The 15,920-nt window shown below is 35.8% G+C and overlaps 2 protein-coding genes across 5 annotated transcripts in view; both read right to left on the reverse strand.

Annotated features, from left to right (window-relative positions):
* LOC144968218 (synaptotagmin-12-like) overlaps positions 1-4,354 on the reverse strand; it is a 116,889-nt gene extending 112,535 nt beyond the window's left edge. The window contains exon 1 of the mRNA XM_078906350.1: positions 3,904-4,354. The gene's annotated coding sequence lies outside the window, so the exon portion shown is untranslated. The remainder of the gene's footprint in view (positions 1-3,903) is intronic.
* Positions 4,355-12,647: 8,293 nt separating this feature from the next.
* Positions 12,648-15,920, reverse strand: part of LOC144968219 (hydroxylysine kinase-like) — a 15,675-nt gene continuing 12,402 nt past the window's right edge. For all 4 annotated transcript variants that reach the window (XM_078906352.1, XM_078906351.1, XM_078906354.1 and 1 more), the window contains exon 6: positions 12,648-13,971. In XM_078906352.1, coding sequence (XP_078762478.1) covers positions 13,493-13,971 — 479 coding nt within the window. In that variant the 3' untranslated portion in view covers positions 12,648-13,492. The remainder of the gene's footprint in view (positions 13,972-15,920) is intronic.

A 15,920-nucleotide genomic window follows, 5' to 3' on the forward strand; every position in this document is an offset into this window, starting at 1 on the left:
GAATACGACAGAATTGGCCTGGTTTCCTCGTTGTATTATATTGATGATAGATTTAAAAGAAAGAGTTGCACACAAAAAAATTAAACAAAAGAAAAAAATGTAACCCCCCCCCACCCCCAAACAACAATAATAACAACAACAACAACAACAACAACAACAACAACAACAATAACAACAACAACAACAAACGAATATTGATGACATTAATAAAACGGAAAAAATTATATCCTTGCGCATAATGACAAAACATTTTTTTTTTTCATTTTAACCAGAAAACTTTTTACTATATATATCAATGGATTAAAATAAATTCCAGCTATTCAATAGTCTTAATTCCTAGACTGTTTTTAAGTCTCAGATCTAAGAATTTTTGAAAAGTTGTGAGTCATTTTATTCAAGAAACATGGAATAATATATATATATATATATATATATATATATATATATATATATATATATATATATATATTTCATCTAGATAAAATTTTGTCAAAAAGTGTTTTGTCACTGCACGGATGTCTTTGGGATTAAACAAAACTATAGCATTGTTTATAAGGGGCATTCATTTTAGAAATTATGTTCATCTTGATATTTTGAGAGGATTTTAAAAAAATAATTAAAGACAAAATCCGAGAACCCCGGACATTGGACCAGATTAATCAACAAATACACACACACACATACACACACACACACACAAACACACACTATCTCTCTCACACACACACACACACACAAACACACAATAGCAACAACAAAGAGAATAAAAAACCCAGATCGATAATGCCATGATATTGACGACCGGGTGTTCGGGGGATATTTGAAGAGATTCTGTTTTCCCCACCCATCACATTACAGTTAAGACCTGGGGATTAGCCGGACCAGAAATCAGGATCTTTTATGTCCCAGCTTGTCAATGCAGATTTCTGATGGTGCTCTCGATTGGGTGGAGGGCAAAGGATAGAAGATCTCGCAGTTCAAATCCAAAAATGAATATAATAGTTTTAAAAAACTATTTTTAAAAGTTACCAAAAAAAAATCCTCACAAAAAAAAAACGAACAAAGTACTAAGCACCGAACGTTTCAGGCGCAAACTTCTTCAAAAACAGAAAAACCCAGTGAAAACATAACTATATTACTAAAATCCCAGACCGAGTGCAGAGAATTGGTCGGCTGAATATTTTTCTGCCGTCAATTTGTTTTTTCAGTAATGTATTTATGTTTTTATTAATTGTTGTTGTTGTTGGCTGGAGAAGGGTTTGCGCCCGAAACGCTCCGTTTTTGGTATTTTGTTCTTTTTTGAAGCCGTTATATTAATTTTTGTTTATTATCTATTGCAGTCCAGCTTCTAGCAGCTTAGTATCACTAGTTCGAATCTAATCTTGTTCAGCATGTAACAAAAGGGGTCCGGGCGAGATGGCTGGGTGTGTCAGGCATTTGCACGTCCACCAGGGAGGTACGAGTTTCTAGCCGGCTATCTGATAGCCCCTAATGCTTAGGTTATCTCAGTATTATCTCAAGGATGAATAAAGGGAATTTTATTGTCTATTATTCTATCTTTAAAAAATTCATTTTGAACTGAGTATCCTCTCTATGTTCAATGGGAAGCAAAAGTCGTGACGGCCCACCTTCCTCTGTCCTTGTTCAAAACTCATTGGAAGTCTGTAACCAGTCATCCGGAGGACTAACAATGGATACGTTACATACAGAATCATAAGGTGGTATAACTATATATCAAAGATATAAAGGCAGATTCTTGTTGTTACGGACCATAAAGGAGCAAGGATGGATGATCTTTATTGACGATCTGCATTTATTTAGGCCAGAAAATAGGATGTCATCACTCTGAAACCAGATGATCAGTTGATGAAGGTATGTACCAGTCCTCCGGAAGATTGGTTTCACACCGCCAATGGGATTGAAACCAGTATTTTGACATCATACTATTGTTCCCTACAATAATTGATGGTTGGAGCGTTACTAAGCGTTAAACTTTCAGAATATTTCCTGTCATTTAGCCCTCTCGGTCCCCTTGACTATTTATTTCCAGTCAACGAAAAGGCCTGGCAAACAAATCCTTAATTATCCAGTAGATAATTTTTGACCAATCAAAATACGGGATCTGTGACAAACTTTCAAACATAGTTGGTTGTTTATATACAATAGTGTGAATGAAATCGACCTCTCCATCTGACCATTGTTTTGTTTTATACCGCCAAATGGGTGACTAGTTATCACAAGATTTTCTCGATCAGATTTTAAACGTGTAAGTGTTCAGAGTTGATTCTATTGATTATTGATAGTAAAGCATGTGTAGTTCGCTGTGTACCAATCACTGCCATTGTTTACATTATGACTATGGCTACCTTTAGTACACGTCAAACAGACAAATAAATCAGTGCCACAGTAAGTGAGGATTTATCACAATATTTTGACACATTGATGAAGTACGAAGGCAGCTATGCCAATAGCTGGCCACGCATAGCAACAAGAGGCCACGAAAGAACCATCAATTTTATGAGGCAGGGTGAAGGTTTACAGTTGGAATCATGTTGGTGGTGAGATGCATGGGATTGTCATCCAGGGGACCTTGTCTTTTTCTTTATTTTTTGTTTGTTTTCTTCTCTCCCTTAAATAATGAATTAAGTTTTTAAAAGTCACAACACCCGCCAGCCGGATATAACACACCAACACACAAAACTATATGTAACCGTAAACGTTTATAGTCTAATTTATACAATTCAGTGACAACTACTCATTAACAAAGGTTGTCTAAAAAAACATAATTAAAAACTAAGTCACGTTAATTTCGTTCCTTCTGTAAGCCTTATTACTTACTGCCCACTTTGCGGAACTGCACTGTGGCTGACGGCTGAGTTAAAGTTTTTGTCATGAATTAGACCATAATGACACATTTCGCTGTGGGGTGAGTCACAGACCACAGAGTGTATTTATTATTGTTTATAACAGAACACTACTATACCAACTAACTAAAATGGTTGTTGTTTTTCTCGGTGCCGTGTTAAAATTCCAGTTTTCTATCCTGGTGTGTCCGACAGTATAACATAATTAAAAGCTTTGAATAAGACATTTAAGCTTAATCAAATGCTTTGATTGTTGTTCTTGGATGGTGTCTAATTCATAATTCTCGTTATTCTGATTCTGATCACTTTACATGTGTAAATTTCCAACGTTTATTAAACAAAACACTACAACATCATTACACAGAAAAACACCTCGCTCTATATCAATATAAAATCTTAGATTTAAGACCAGTTTTTGGTCATCTTTGTTGTCGATATATGAAAGAAATGTTATCTAATCAAGGCGATTTCATGACTGAACAGTTGTATTCATCCCTTTGACTTTGATGAGTCAAACATTGGATAGGATGGGCTTTATTAGGAATCAGAATTCGAGATCCATGTTACATGGTTTGGAAACGTACAACTGTGAAACATTCTATTCAGCTATGTGGACTAGTGATATGACATTTGCCTTCGGATCGGAAGGTCCTGGGTTCGAGTACCTCTCTGAGCAACGGATATTTGAGGCCTTGGAAAAGTCTTTTTACTAACATTCTCTCACCGTACGCATGTGTAAAATGAGTACCTGGCCGTTAACAGCATTGTCACGGTCGAAAATAAGTGTAATATCGTCTGACATGTGATATGTCTCGTCCTACAGACAGACAGACACACACACACACATACACAGAGAGAGATAGAGAGAGAGTGTGTGTGTATGTGTTTGTGTGTGTGAGAGAGAGTGAGAGAGAGAGAGAGAGAGAGAGAGAGAGAGAGAGAGAGAAAATGCGTCTGCAAAATATAATGTAGCTTGTCAGTTCGAATCAATTTCTCATCCAAACCCAACAGTCTTATCAGACTCTAATCCTTGACTTACCTTTATTTTCCTTTCAATTCCAAATTGTTAAAACTAACAATAACAATGAATAGAAATGCCACTCTGAACGCTCCAAAGTATTCTAGAACTGTCTCCTCGTCCTTCCACAGAATGACCAATTCCACAAAATCAACACTTAACAATAATAAGAAATGAGTTTCCTGAATTATACACCAGAAAACAATGTTTTACTGACGAAATTCTCATAATAACAAGAAAAAGCAAAAACAAAACAAGCCACTCCACAATGCTGAGAAAAAAAAGTCTGCTCACTGTCAAACACAAAGACAAATATCTATTGTGTTTGCCTCTCAGTTCGTTTGTGTCTCTCTAATTATTCTGATAACATGAAAGACGGTAAGAGAGAGAACGAGAGAGAGAGAGGAGAATGAGATGTGACAAGGCTTGTTATTTTTCTTCTCACTCTTTATTCCGTCTTTCTCTCCTCTCTTCTGTGACTGTTTCTTGGAGACCCTCTCACCCCACTCACTGATTCCAATTATTTACTCACTCCACGGCTTGCACACACACACACACACACACACACACACACAAACATACACACACACACGCAGCACGTACAAACACACACACAGCACGTGCGTTGGTGGAAGCGAGTTCGTTCATATTTCAGTCAAAGCTCGATCCGTCCTGTCTTCCCGCCCCCCCCCCCCCCGCCCCCCTCCTCTCTCTTTCTCTCTCTCTCTCTCTCTCTCTCTCTCTCTCTCTCTCTTTCTCTTTCTCTCTCTCTCAATCTCTATCCATCTACCTATATATAATATATATATATATATATATATATATATATATATATATATATTTTTATCATCTTTCTTTATATGAAACAAAACATAACAAAACATAATACAACCAACACCTCCCTCCTCTCTCTCTCTCTCTCTCTCTCTCTCTCTCTCTCTCTCTCTCTCTGTGTGTGTGTTTGTGTGTGTGTGTGTTATCTCTCTCTCCCTCGCTTTGTCTGTCTCCCCCCCCCCTCTCTCACTCTCTCTCTCTCTCTACGTGTATGTGTGTGTGTTATCTCTCTCTCTCTCTCCCTAGCTTGGTCTGTCTCTCCCCCCCCCCTCTCTCTCTCTCTCTCTCACTCTCTCTCTCTACGTGTATGTGTGTGTGTGTGTGTGTGTGTGTGTGTGTGCGTCTGTGTTTATCTCTCTCTCCCTCGCTTTGTCTGTCTGTCTCCTCTCTCTCTCTCTCCCTCTCTCTCCCTCTGTCTGTCTCTCTTCATCATTTATGAAAATCAAATCAAAAACAAAAGAAAACCTAGAATTTCGCCCACGCGTCCTTTGATTTCAATTACAAATTAATGGAATCTATCTCACATTACTAAAAGGACTCACAAGGTCATCATGACTATCAGTTATAACGAAAGCCACTTATCGGCTAGACAGGCACAGTTATGGACAACAATGAATATTTAACAATAGCAGCTTTGAAAAAGAATAATTGTACCAAATACGGAACGTTTCGGGCTCAAAACGCTTTTTCTTTTTATTATTATTATTTTTTTTTTTATTCCCTTTATTCATCCCCAAGGGGAAATTTGTCCTTAGGGTCTATTCCAAGGGAAGACTGGAATAGCCCAGGCGTTACCCGCATTGCAGCGCCACAAAGTGAGCTAGGGCGCTGTGACTTGCTCAAGACCACACAGCGCAGAGGCGGGTGATCGAACTCGGTACCTTTTGGGTACGAAGCAAAGACCGTACCGCTGAGCCACGCTGCCCCATTTCAGTCAATAACAAAAACAATAAATAAAAACATTTATACTACAGCATTTAAAATCCTGATAGGCGGATTAATTTCTCAGCCGTCTGAATGGATTGTGAGCAAGGCGTACTAAAAGAGTCATGGCGTTATAGTAGGGCTATGATTGTGAGTGATATAGTCATGTTTTTATTGTTTCTGTTACAGATAGTATGCGCTTGGCTAAGAAGCTCACAACATTGCCAGCCGGAAGTATAACGGACCAACACACAAAACTGTGTGTAATCTTAAACGGTTGTAGTCTGGTTAGTATAGTTAAATGAGAATTACTCACACACACAAAAAAAAACAATAACAGAGACTTGAGTGACGTCATCTTCGTGCTAACTATAGGCTGAAGAAGGATTAAAACACGGAAACTTCCGGGGTTTGTTTTGGGTATATTTTTCTTTTTTCGAAGCTGTTATTATATTTATTTTTGTTCATTACTTTTTTACAGTTCACATCGTCTATCATCTTAGTATCTACTTGACTACAGACATGGACTCACACCGTAAACTGGCTTTGTAACCCACGACAGCGAAACGATATTATTTTCTTTGAGATAATTTTAGCTGGGGAAAATCGAATTTATGGCCAAAAACATGAAATATGTATTAAGTTTGGATTCTTGACCAGTTAACTGCTGTACTCTGGATAGACATGTATTAAAAATTTGGGCCAGAAAACTCGTCCCTCAAATATAGATCGATTTAAATGACCCTCATCTCGGCAAAAGATCTTAAACTATCCGAATGGAGAGAAGCAAATCCCCCTCGTGGGCTTTTTTTTGTTTGTTTTGCATTGTTTGTTTGTTTGTTTTTTGTTGTTGTTGTTGTTTTTTGTTGGTTGTTTTTTTTTTTTTGTTTTTTTTTTTGTATTTTTCTTTTTGCTTTGTCATACACACTTTTTCATATCTTTAGTGGAAATTAGGGAAAATAGGTCGTGACGTCACAGTTTCTACTCTTCCGGTTCCATCCTGCTTGGAAGTGTGTATGTAACTAGTCTTTGAAGGGCTAATAGTGAATAGGTTCCATATTGAATCATAGGGTGACATAACCATTTTAGTAGCAGGATGTATAGATAGTTCGAAGATGACGTCACTCAGGTTTTTGTTATTGTTTTTTGCCATCCGCGTTCCTGAGTAATGCTCACTGAACTGTATTAACCCGACAATAAACGTTCATGGATACACACAGTTGTGTGTGTTGGTCCGTTATACTTCCGGATGGCAATGTTATGAGCTTCTTAGCCAAGCGCATACTATCTATAGGGAGATTCTTGAGATTATGTGACGTAAAAGAGCGTGGTTGGATGATCTTTATTGACGACTAGTATATTATTATTTTACGATTAGAAAATAAGATGCTATCTGAATCTATTGGATCAATTAAACAAGGTATTTAGACAGTCCTCCCAAAAACTGGTTTTACACTTCCAATGAGCTTAGAACGAGTTTTTTTGACATTACACGTTTGTTCACGTTTAGTAAAACTGGTTGTTTCACTTCATATCTTTGTGGACAAAATTTTAAAGATGTATTTTGTTTGTTTATATATATATATATATATATATATATATATATATATATATATATATATATATAATATATATATGTACAGAGTCCAGCCAAAGATAGACCCTCATCTACGTCCTTGTCAAAACGGCTTCAGACCAGGAAGATCCACAACTGCTCACCTCCTGGCATTGAGAAGGTTAATAGAAGGAGTAAAAAGTCACAACAAGAAGGCAACCACTCTCTCTATACGTAGACTTTAAGAAGGCCTTTGACTCGATACATCGCCCTACCATGATGACAATCTTAAAAGCATATAGTATACCTCCTAAACTTCTCTCCGCTATTAAAATAATGTATGAGAACACACGGGCAAAGGTTATCTCTCCAGATGGTGAAACTGAGCTGTTTGAGATCAAGGCAGGGGTGCTTCAAGGTGATACATTAGCCCCCTATCTCTTTGCAATTGTCTTGGACTATGTGATGAGAAAGACCTACGCTGGCATAGAGAACGAGCTGGGCTTCACGCTGCATAGACAAAGAAGTAGGCGCAAACCAGCTATGATTGTCACGGATCTAGATTTCGCAGATGATCTGGCTCTACTGAACGAGGAGATGGCCCAGGCACAAGAAGTCCTCAACAGACTTGAAACTGAGGCGGAACGAGTAGGACTATGCTGTAATGCTAAGAAGACAGTATTTCAAACCTACAATCAAGAACGGCCAATTAGCATACAGGCAAAAAATGGAGAATGGCTGAAGGAAGTTGACAACTTCAAGGACCTAGGAGGTTGGACCCAAAGCAGTTCCTCTGATATTTCTGTCAGAAAAGCATTGGCTTGGAGTGCCTGTCACAAACTCAGGAAAATCTGGAGTTCAAACCTACAGAGGGAAAGAAAGAAGAGACTGTTCCTGGCAACGGTAGAGCTGGACGGCTGCTACACCCGTATGCTGCGGATGGCCCTCAATGTAAGCTGGAAAGAGCACATAACAAATGAAGAGCTCTAAAGTGACCTCCCCCCAGTGACCTCGAATATTCAAAAGAGAAGATTGAGACTTGCGGGGCACTTTTCGAGACACAAGGAGGAGATTGCAAGCAGTCTTGTTCTATGGGAACCACCTGAGCGAACCAGAAGCAGAGGCAGGCAGAATAAAACCTACATTGACTGTCTGCTAGATGACACAGGAATGAACAACACCCGGGAGCTGCGTACGCTTATGGAGGACAGAACAGAATGGCGAAGACTTGTGGCTCATGTTGGGCGCCCCAAGGGGCGGCCTAAGTAAGTAAGTATGTATATATATATATATATATATATATATATATATATATATATATATATATATATGTGTGTGTGTGTGTGTGTGTGTGTGTGTGCGTGTGCGTGCGTTTGTGTGTGTTGTGTTTCTTTACAGAACTGCAGTATTAGGGTAATATGCTACTGGTGTGTTTTACCAAAACCATTGATGTCAAGAACCGCTATGAAACATTATCATCATCACCGTCATCTTCATCATCATCATCATCATCATCATCATCATCATTATCATCATCATCATCGTCATCATCACCGTCGCCATCATCATCATCATCATCATCATCATCATCATCACCATCATCATAATCATCATTATCATCATCAACATCAACATTGCAAGGAAGAATAATGGAAAGTTGATACCCGGAACAGCTTAGGTTGTCTTTTACTTAACTTTATTTATAATAGATCAACATGTTTTTAAACCGTTTTCACCAACAGTGCAATACCAGCGTGTGAGTTAAACCTCATTGAACAGTAAAATCGGTTAAGTCTGTGGTTATATTTAGATCATAGTTAGGTGAAATAATTGTTTGAACAAAAATACTCAAACTTGCAGACAATCTCGAGTCCAAGACAATGAAAACACTCTACTGACATTTAACCAGTTGAATGCCGAGTTCTGAAAAATTATGTATTTAGCAATTTGGCCAGAAAACTTGTCCTTCAAATATAAATCGATTTAAATGACCCTCATATTGGGAAAAAGGCTCAAATTTGGAACATCCCGAAGTCCCAGTTTGAGCAATTTTCCCCAAGATGAGGGTCATTTAAATCGATCGATATAACTTAAAGGTTGAGTATTCTGGTCAAATTTTTAAATACATGATTTTCCAAAGCATGGTTGTCAACTGGTTAATCCTCCCCTTACCAACTATAGGGAAAATCGTCACACTCGTTACGATACAGCTAACATTTTTCTCATTCAAATTTATTTTGTACATTATAAAATTTAAAGAAAATGAACAGCGTGTTGTAGAGCATGCTTTGCCAAAGAAATTATTTATCGCAAGAACTTTACTTCTATTGTGTTTGAGTGATAAAAATATATTTTTGCGTCAGTTGGGTGTGATGTTTAGGGGAAAATCCTGAAAATGGCTGGTAAGGAGAAAGTTGAAACTATAGATTCTGTTCGATTACAAAGATAGCTATGAATGTCAAATTATATTTGGTGCGAGACCGCATGTCTTTATTATTATTGATGCTATGCGTTGAGTTAAACTATTCACAACAGCCGTCAGTCGGATATAGATAGAACGAAGTTGACGTCACTCAGGTCTTTTTTTTTTTGGGGGGGGGGGGGGGGGGTTATTTGCCATCCATGTTTGTGAGTAAGTCTCACTAAACTGTAAAAAAAACAGACTATAGATAGTATGCGCTTGGCTAAGAAGCTCATAACATTGCCATCCGGAAGTATAACGGACCAACACACAAAACTGTGTGTACCCATGAACGTTTATAGTCAGGTTAATACAGTTCAGTGAGCATTACTCATAAACGCGGATGGCAAAAAACAATAACAAAGACCCGTGTGACGTCATCTTCGAACTATCTATAGATAGTATGCGCTTGGCTTAGAAGCTCAAAACATTGCCACCCGGAAGTATAACGTACCAACACACAAAACTTTGTGTTACCTTGAACGTTTATAATCTGGTTCATACAGTTTAGTGAGAAGTACTCATAAACGTGGATGGCAAAAAAACAGTAACAAAGACCAGAGTGACGTCATCTTCGTTCTATCTATAAACGTTCAAGGTTACACATTCAATTTTTTTTTTTTAATTAAAAATAGTTAACTCAAATTATGTGTTCGTCCTCGTCCTCTCGTGTCCAATGAATGTGTTGTTTGATTCAAGCGAGGGTTCACAGTGTAAAACGCGTACCCTTGTGAAGAATATAGATAATTAAAAGTGTCCCAACTATCAGGAGCCTCTGTGATGTAATGGTGGCACGTCTGACCGGTAATCAGAAGGTCTGAGGTTCGATCCCCAGTCGAGGTAGACTGTTTTTTGGGGATTTTTTTTCTTGTATTTTTCTTTCTTGCTTTGTCTGGCACCTTTCAGACACACTTGTTCAGATTTTTATCTTACAGCGTGCCTGCTCCTTAATTTCTAAAAATAAAATGGAGCAACTCACTTGTCTTCATCCTCTCTTGTTCAATGTATGTGGTGTTTGATTCAGGCGAGGGTTCACAGCGTTTTGGAATTTCATTTTCAAATATTGTCGTTCTCATTTAAAGTAAGATCAAATTGATGTGAATCATATTAGAAATATGCCAGACATTACGTCACATTCAAATAAATTGTAGCATGAAGGAACTTTTCGATTATTGTAATTTAGAATGTGATTTCATCTTTTAACTAAATTTTGACGATCATAGCGGTCTTTAGAAGTACGCAGTTTTATATATGTTTTTAAAACCCAGTTCTATGCTGCCAAACTGGTCCAAAATTGCAAAATCAGTAAGCTTTTGATACATTAACTAGAGGTGCCTAAATGAGTCAATAAAATGGAGATAAAGAAAAAGGGAGTAAATATGACTCATGAATAAGGGAACAACACAATTCAAACGACGTTTCGGCCTTTGGCCTTTTTGAAGTAAACACAGAAATATAGATAATTATATTAGATTACCATAATGATATAGGTGAATATGTGTGTGTCTATATATATATATATTTATAAATATTTTAATATAGTAGTATAAAAAATAAATAATAAATATAAATAATATAATATATATAAATATATAATATATATGTGTGTGTGTGTGTGTGTGTGTATGTGTATGTGTGCGTTCAAAGGAAGAGAGGGCAGAGAGAGAGAGAGAGAGAGAGAGAGAGAGAGAGAGAGAGAGAGAGAGAGAGAGAGAGAGCGACAATAAGATGACGTAAATATATCAAAACTATATAAATACCATATCATATCATATATGTATATATAATATATATATATATATATATATATATATATATATAATTATATCTTACATCATCTCATTGTCGCTCTCTCTCTCTCTCTCTCTCTCTCCCCTCTCTCTATCTCTCTCTTCCTTTGAACGCACACATACACATACACACACACACACACACACTATAATATATATATATATATATATATATATATATATATATATATATATAATATATATATATAGATACATATACATATATATAGATACATATACACATACATTTTCACCTATATTATTATGACAATCTAATATAATTATCTATATATTTTGTGTTTACTTGAAAAAGGCCAAAGGCCGAAACGTCGTTTTTATTTTTTGTGTTGTTCCCTTATTCACGAGTCAGATTTACTCCCTTTATCTTTATATCCGTTTGATACATTGGATGGCTTTAACTGAAATGGCTGCGTACACAGCGGTCATTATTCAGTTTTTGACCTTTTATTGGCTTCTCATATCAGGGAATGAGCCTGACCTTGGCAGGACTATATCTCGGGTTAGGAAATATTCAAAGATTTTTGGTCAAAACTTAATGATACAACCCCAGTTGTATAATTTCCAATAAAATCATCGTTAATAACTTTAAATATGAAAATATCTGAAGAGTAAATATAACTCTCAAGGAAATCGATATTAGAAATATATTTTAGTTTAATTTAATAGTAGTAATAATAAATCTTTATTGTCCACAACATGGAAAATCTTTAGTGCTTTACATTGCTCGAATAAATATACGTAATAAACATTAATAGAACTGGGGTGGATTTTATAATAATATGATCCTCATAATAAATTTACTTCACAATGGACACAGACAACTTTACAATTAATATAACAACAGGGAAGATAATGTTTTATTGCAGTGAAATTAAGACTGGTTACAAATGTATCCACAGTTACTAAGTTATCGAAGTGCTGAATATTCTTCAAATGAGTTTTTAAACGGTCCCAATTTCTTACACATATAATTCCTATTTTTCATCTCTCTCTCTCTCTCTCTCTCTCTCTCTCTCTCTCTCTCTCTCTCTCTCTCTCTCTCTCTCTCTCTCTATATATATATATATATATATATATATATATATATATATATATATATATATATCTATTTCTTCCACGAGTGTCACCAAAAATAACAACAACCTCCCTCCCCCACCCCCCCCCCCCCCCCCCCAAAAAAAAAAACAAAAAAAAAAACAACAAACAAACAAAACAATAAACCAACAAACAAACAAACAAACTAGCACACAAACACACACACAAACCAACAAGAAAAAAACCCCCAACAAACATCAGACGTATTACTCCCCTTTGATTATATTATTTAAGTGACGTAACAATAAGGTGACCCACAGACCAGAGAGAGGGGTCCCTGGTCTGTGTGGTGACCCATCTCAATACAAGTTCAATGCGTTGCGAGGTGAAGGTTAGCGCCGGTCAATATGCATTATTTTTGACTGGTTTATTTACTAAAATGAAAGAGTACTGGGATGTTATAATTCTAGTTTTGCAATTCGTCAGATAACTAGTCAAGTTAATGTCGATATTATGGGTCCATATATTTCTGAAACATGAGTAGAGATTCATCATATCATTTAAGACATCTTGAACAATTCAATAAGTATATTATGAGCGCCTGTAAATATCTATTTATTGATAAAGGGCAGCGTGGCTCAGCGATACGGTCTTTGCTTCGTACCCGAATGGTACCGAGTTCGATCACCCGCTGCTAAGCAAGTACCGAGTTCGATCACCCGCCCTAAGCAAGTCGTTTCGCTCTAGCTCAATTTTTGCGGCGCTGCACTGCAGCTGACGCCTGGGTTATTCCAGTCTTCTTTTGGAATAGACCTAAAAGACAAATTTCCCGTATGGGATGAATAAAGGAAATGTTGTTTTATTATTTATTTTATTTATTTATTTTTTAAATGATAATTATACAAATAAATATTTAGTAAGGAATGATGAGAGAGTCAGAAAAGAAATCGCCTGCACGAGAAACCGGAATATTTGCCTGTGACACAAGTACTAGTTCAACTGAGGTATTTGAGACCATTGATTCTTTTCTATGTCTTCAGTCATAAACGTGTCAATAAATTCCTGTTTGGTTCTCCTATATATTTCTATCAACATGTTCCATGCTGGATTCAAGCTGTTGATAATATTCTCCTTGTTTTCCGGATCGAGCTGAGCCTTCCGATGTCCATTAAGGATCAAATTACAAAGACGAGCCTTCATGCCTGATATTACAAACTCCAGGTCTTTCCTGCCAAGGGGGATAAGGCTTCTATAGCCGGTCACCAAATGACTTATGGCGTCTGAAATTGAAAGCTTTTCCTTGGCAGCGTATGGAGCCAGACTAACTGCAGTGAGAGACAATTCGTAGAGACAGAATGTTTTGTGGGTGTCGTGGAAATCAATCAGACCCCATTGACTAAAGTCGTTGGACCAATCTCCAGGATTTTGGAAGATGATGTTGTTGAGGCTTATGTCCCCGTGGATTTGACCTGAAAAAAATAAAGATTGTGAATAAATTCATCACTGTGCTCAGCGTATTTATTTACGAAAGAGTTACTACGTTGACAAAGGGCCATTTTATGATTTTGACCAGAAAATGTTAACATGTATAGAGACAGATTAAATAAGTTTAAACTTGTCAAAAAGTAATAAAATTCTACCTTTTTAAAATCCTTGTGTTTTAAACCTTTAGGCAAGATTCAAATCATCAAATCATCATGAAATGTTTTGCATCACATTAAAGTATGCTTTAGCCCACACATTGATCCTTTTCAGTTTGCTTACCAACCAAATAGGAGCGTTGATGATGCATTGCTTGTATTCACAAATAATGTGTACATTATGCACTTGGATCGAGCTAAAAGTTACTGTTGGTTCCTGTTTTCGTATTTTCCATCTGCTTTCAATACTATGCAGCCTCAATTCGGATCTCAAATTTGTTAGATGTTAAAAATAAATAAAGTCATTGGTGCAATGATCTTAGAATTTTTAATAGACCGTACCCAATTCGTGAAAGTAGGTCGAAACAATTCATGCAATATCATTATCAATATTGGTGCTCCCCAAGGTTGTTTACTGTCACCAGTACTTTTCATGGTGTACACGAACGACTACAGAAGCACCCATCCCCAAAAAGGTCCCAATTATAAAATGTGCAGATGACACTCCTTTACAGGGCCTTATAGTGGACACCATCAGATTATTCAATAGTCAAGAATTATGAACCTCGATTATACTTTTTTTTTCACCTTTGTTGTTCTTAGCTGTAAATATGGTTTACATTGTTATAGATATTTTTAGCGCAATGATTATGTATACCTACTCACTAACTGATCTATTTCTACACCATTTTTATTTTCCAAACATCTGCAGTGAAATATTTCAGATTGTGATACTAAATATACTCTTAAATCAATAATCAAATTTATTTTCATTCTATAAAGCCAACATATTATCTATATCTATATATCTATATAATATTCACTATATTGCATGTAATAGATACATTCTTATGTAATTCATTTGGAGAAACTTATAGGTTATTCAATGCTGCTTTCTGTGTATTTTTAATGTCAATACTTTATTCCATCCTTTCCATTGCCACTTCTGTTGTACAATTTCCGAAAAGGATTATTATTATTATTATTATTATTATTATTATTATTATTATTATTATTATTATTATTATTATTATTATTATTATTATTATTATTATTATTATCAGTTCTTCTTCTTCTTCTTCTTGTTCTTCTTTTTCGTCTTCTTCCTCTTCTTCTTCTTCTTCTTCTTCTTTCTTCTTCTTCTTCTTCTTCTTCTTCTTCTTCTTCTTCTTCTTCTTCTTCTTCTTCTTCTTCTTCTTCTTCTTCTTCTTCTTTCTTTATTTATTATTATTATTTTATTATTATTATTATTATTATTATTATTATTATTATTATTATTATTATTTTATCATTATTATTATTGTTATTATTATCTTGATCTATCAATAAATGGACAAAAATATTTTAGGATATAAAATGAAAAAGAACGTTTTACCGATACAGAATGATACAAGGCTCTGTTTGGCCTGATTGTTTATAAACCTATTTATAAAGTTATGTTTTCAATTTTCATTACTTAACCTGTTAATTTATGAAGTATTACTTTTGTTGAAAATCTTGAAATGAAAGGTGGCCAAATCAGGAAGAAGTTAAAATTTGCTCGATCTTTTCTATTAACTTGGTTCCTCGATGCTCCAGAAAATTATTTTAATTAGTGTATCAATATTCCACGAACCATGAAATATCAATAATCGACAATGACGACTAAACAAGATAATAATATTCATACATACCTTAAGTACCGCATATCAGGCATAATTTATCAAGTGGTATTAAACGAATGGATATTTACCAGGATTATTTGTTTTGGTGTAAACTATACGCCGAATGATTTGTTT

The sequence above is a fragment of the Berghia stephanieae genome, chromosome 3, assembly GCF_034508935.2.
Source record: "Berghia stephanieae isolate SIO BIC M18660-M18661 chromosome 3, UCSD_Bste_1.3, whole genome shotgun sequence".
Taxonomy (NCBI): domain Eukaryota; kingdom Metazoa; phylum Mollusca; class Gastropoda; order Nudibranchia; family Aeolidiidae; genus Berghia; species Berghia stephanieae.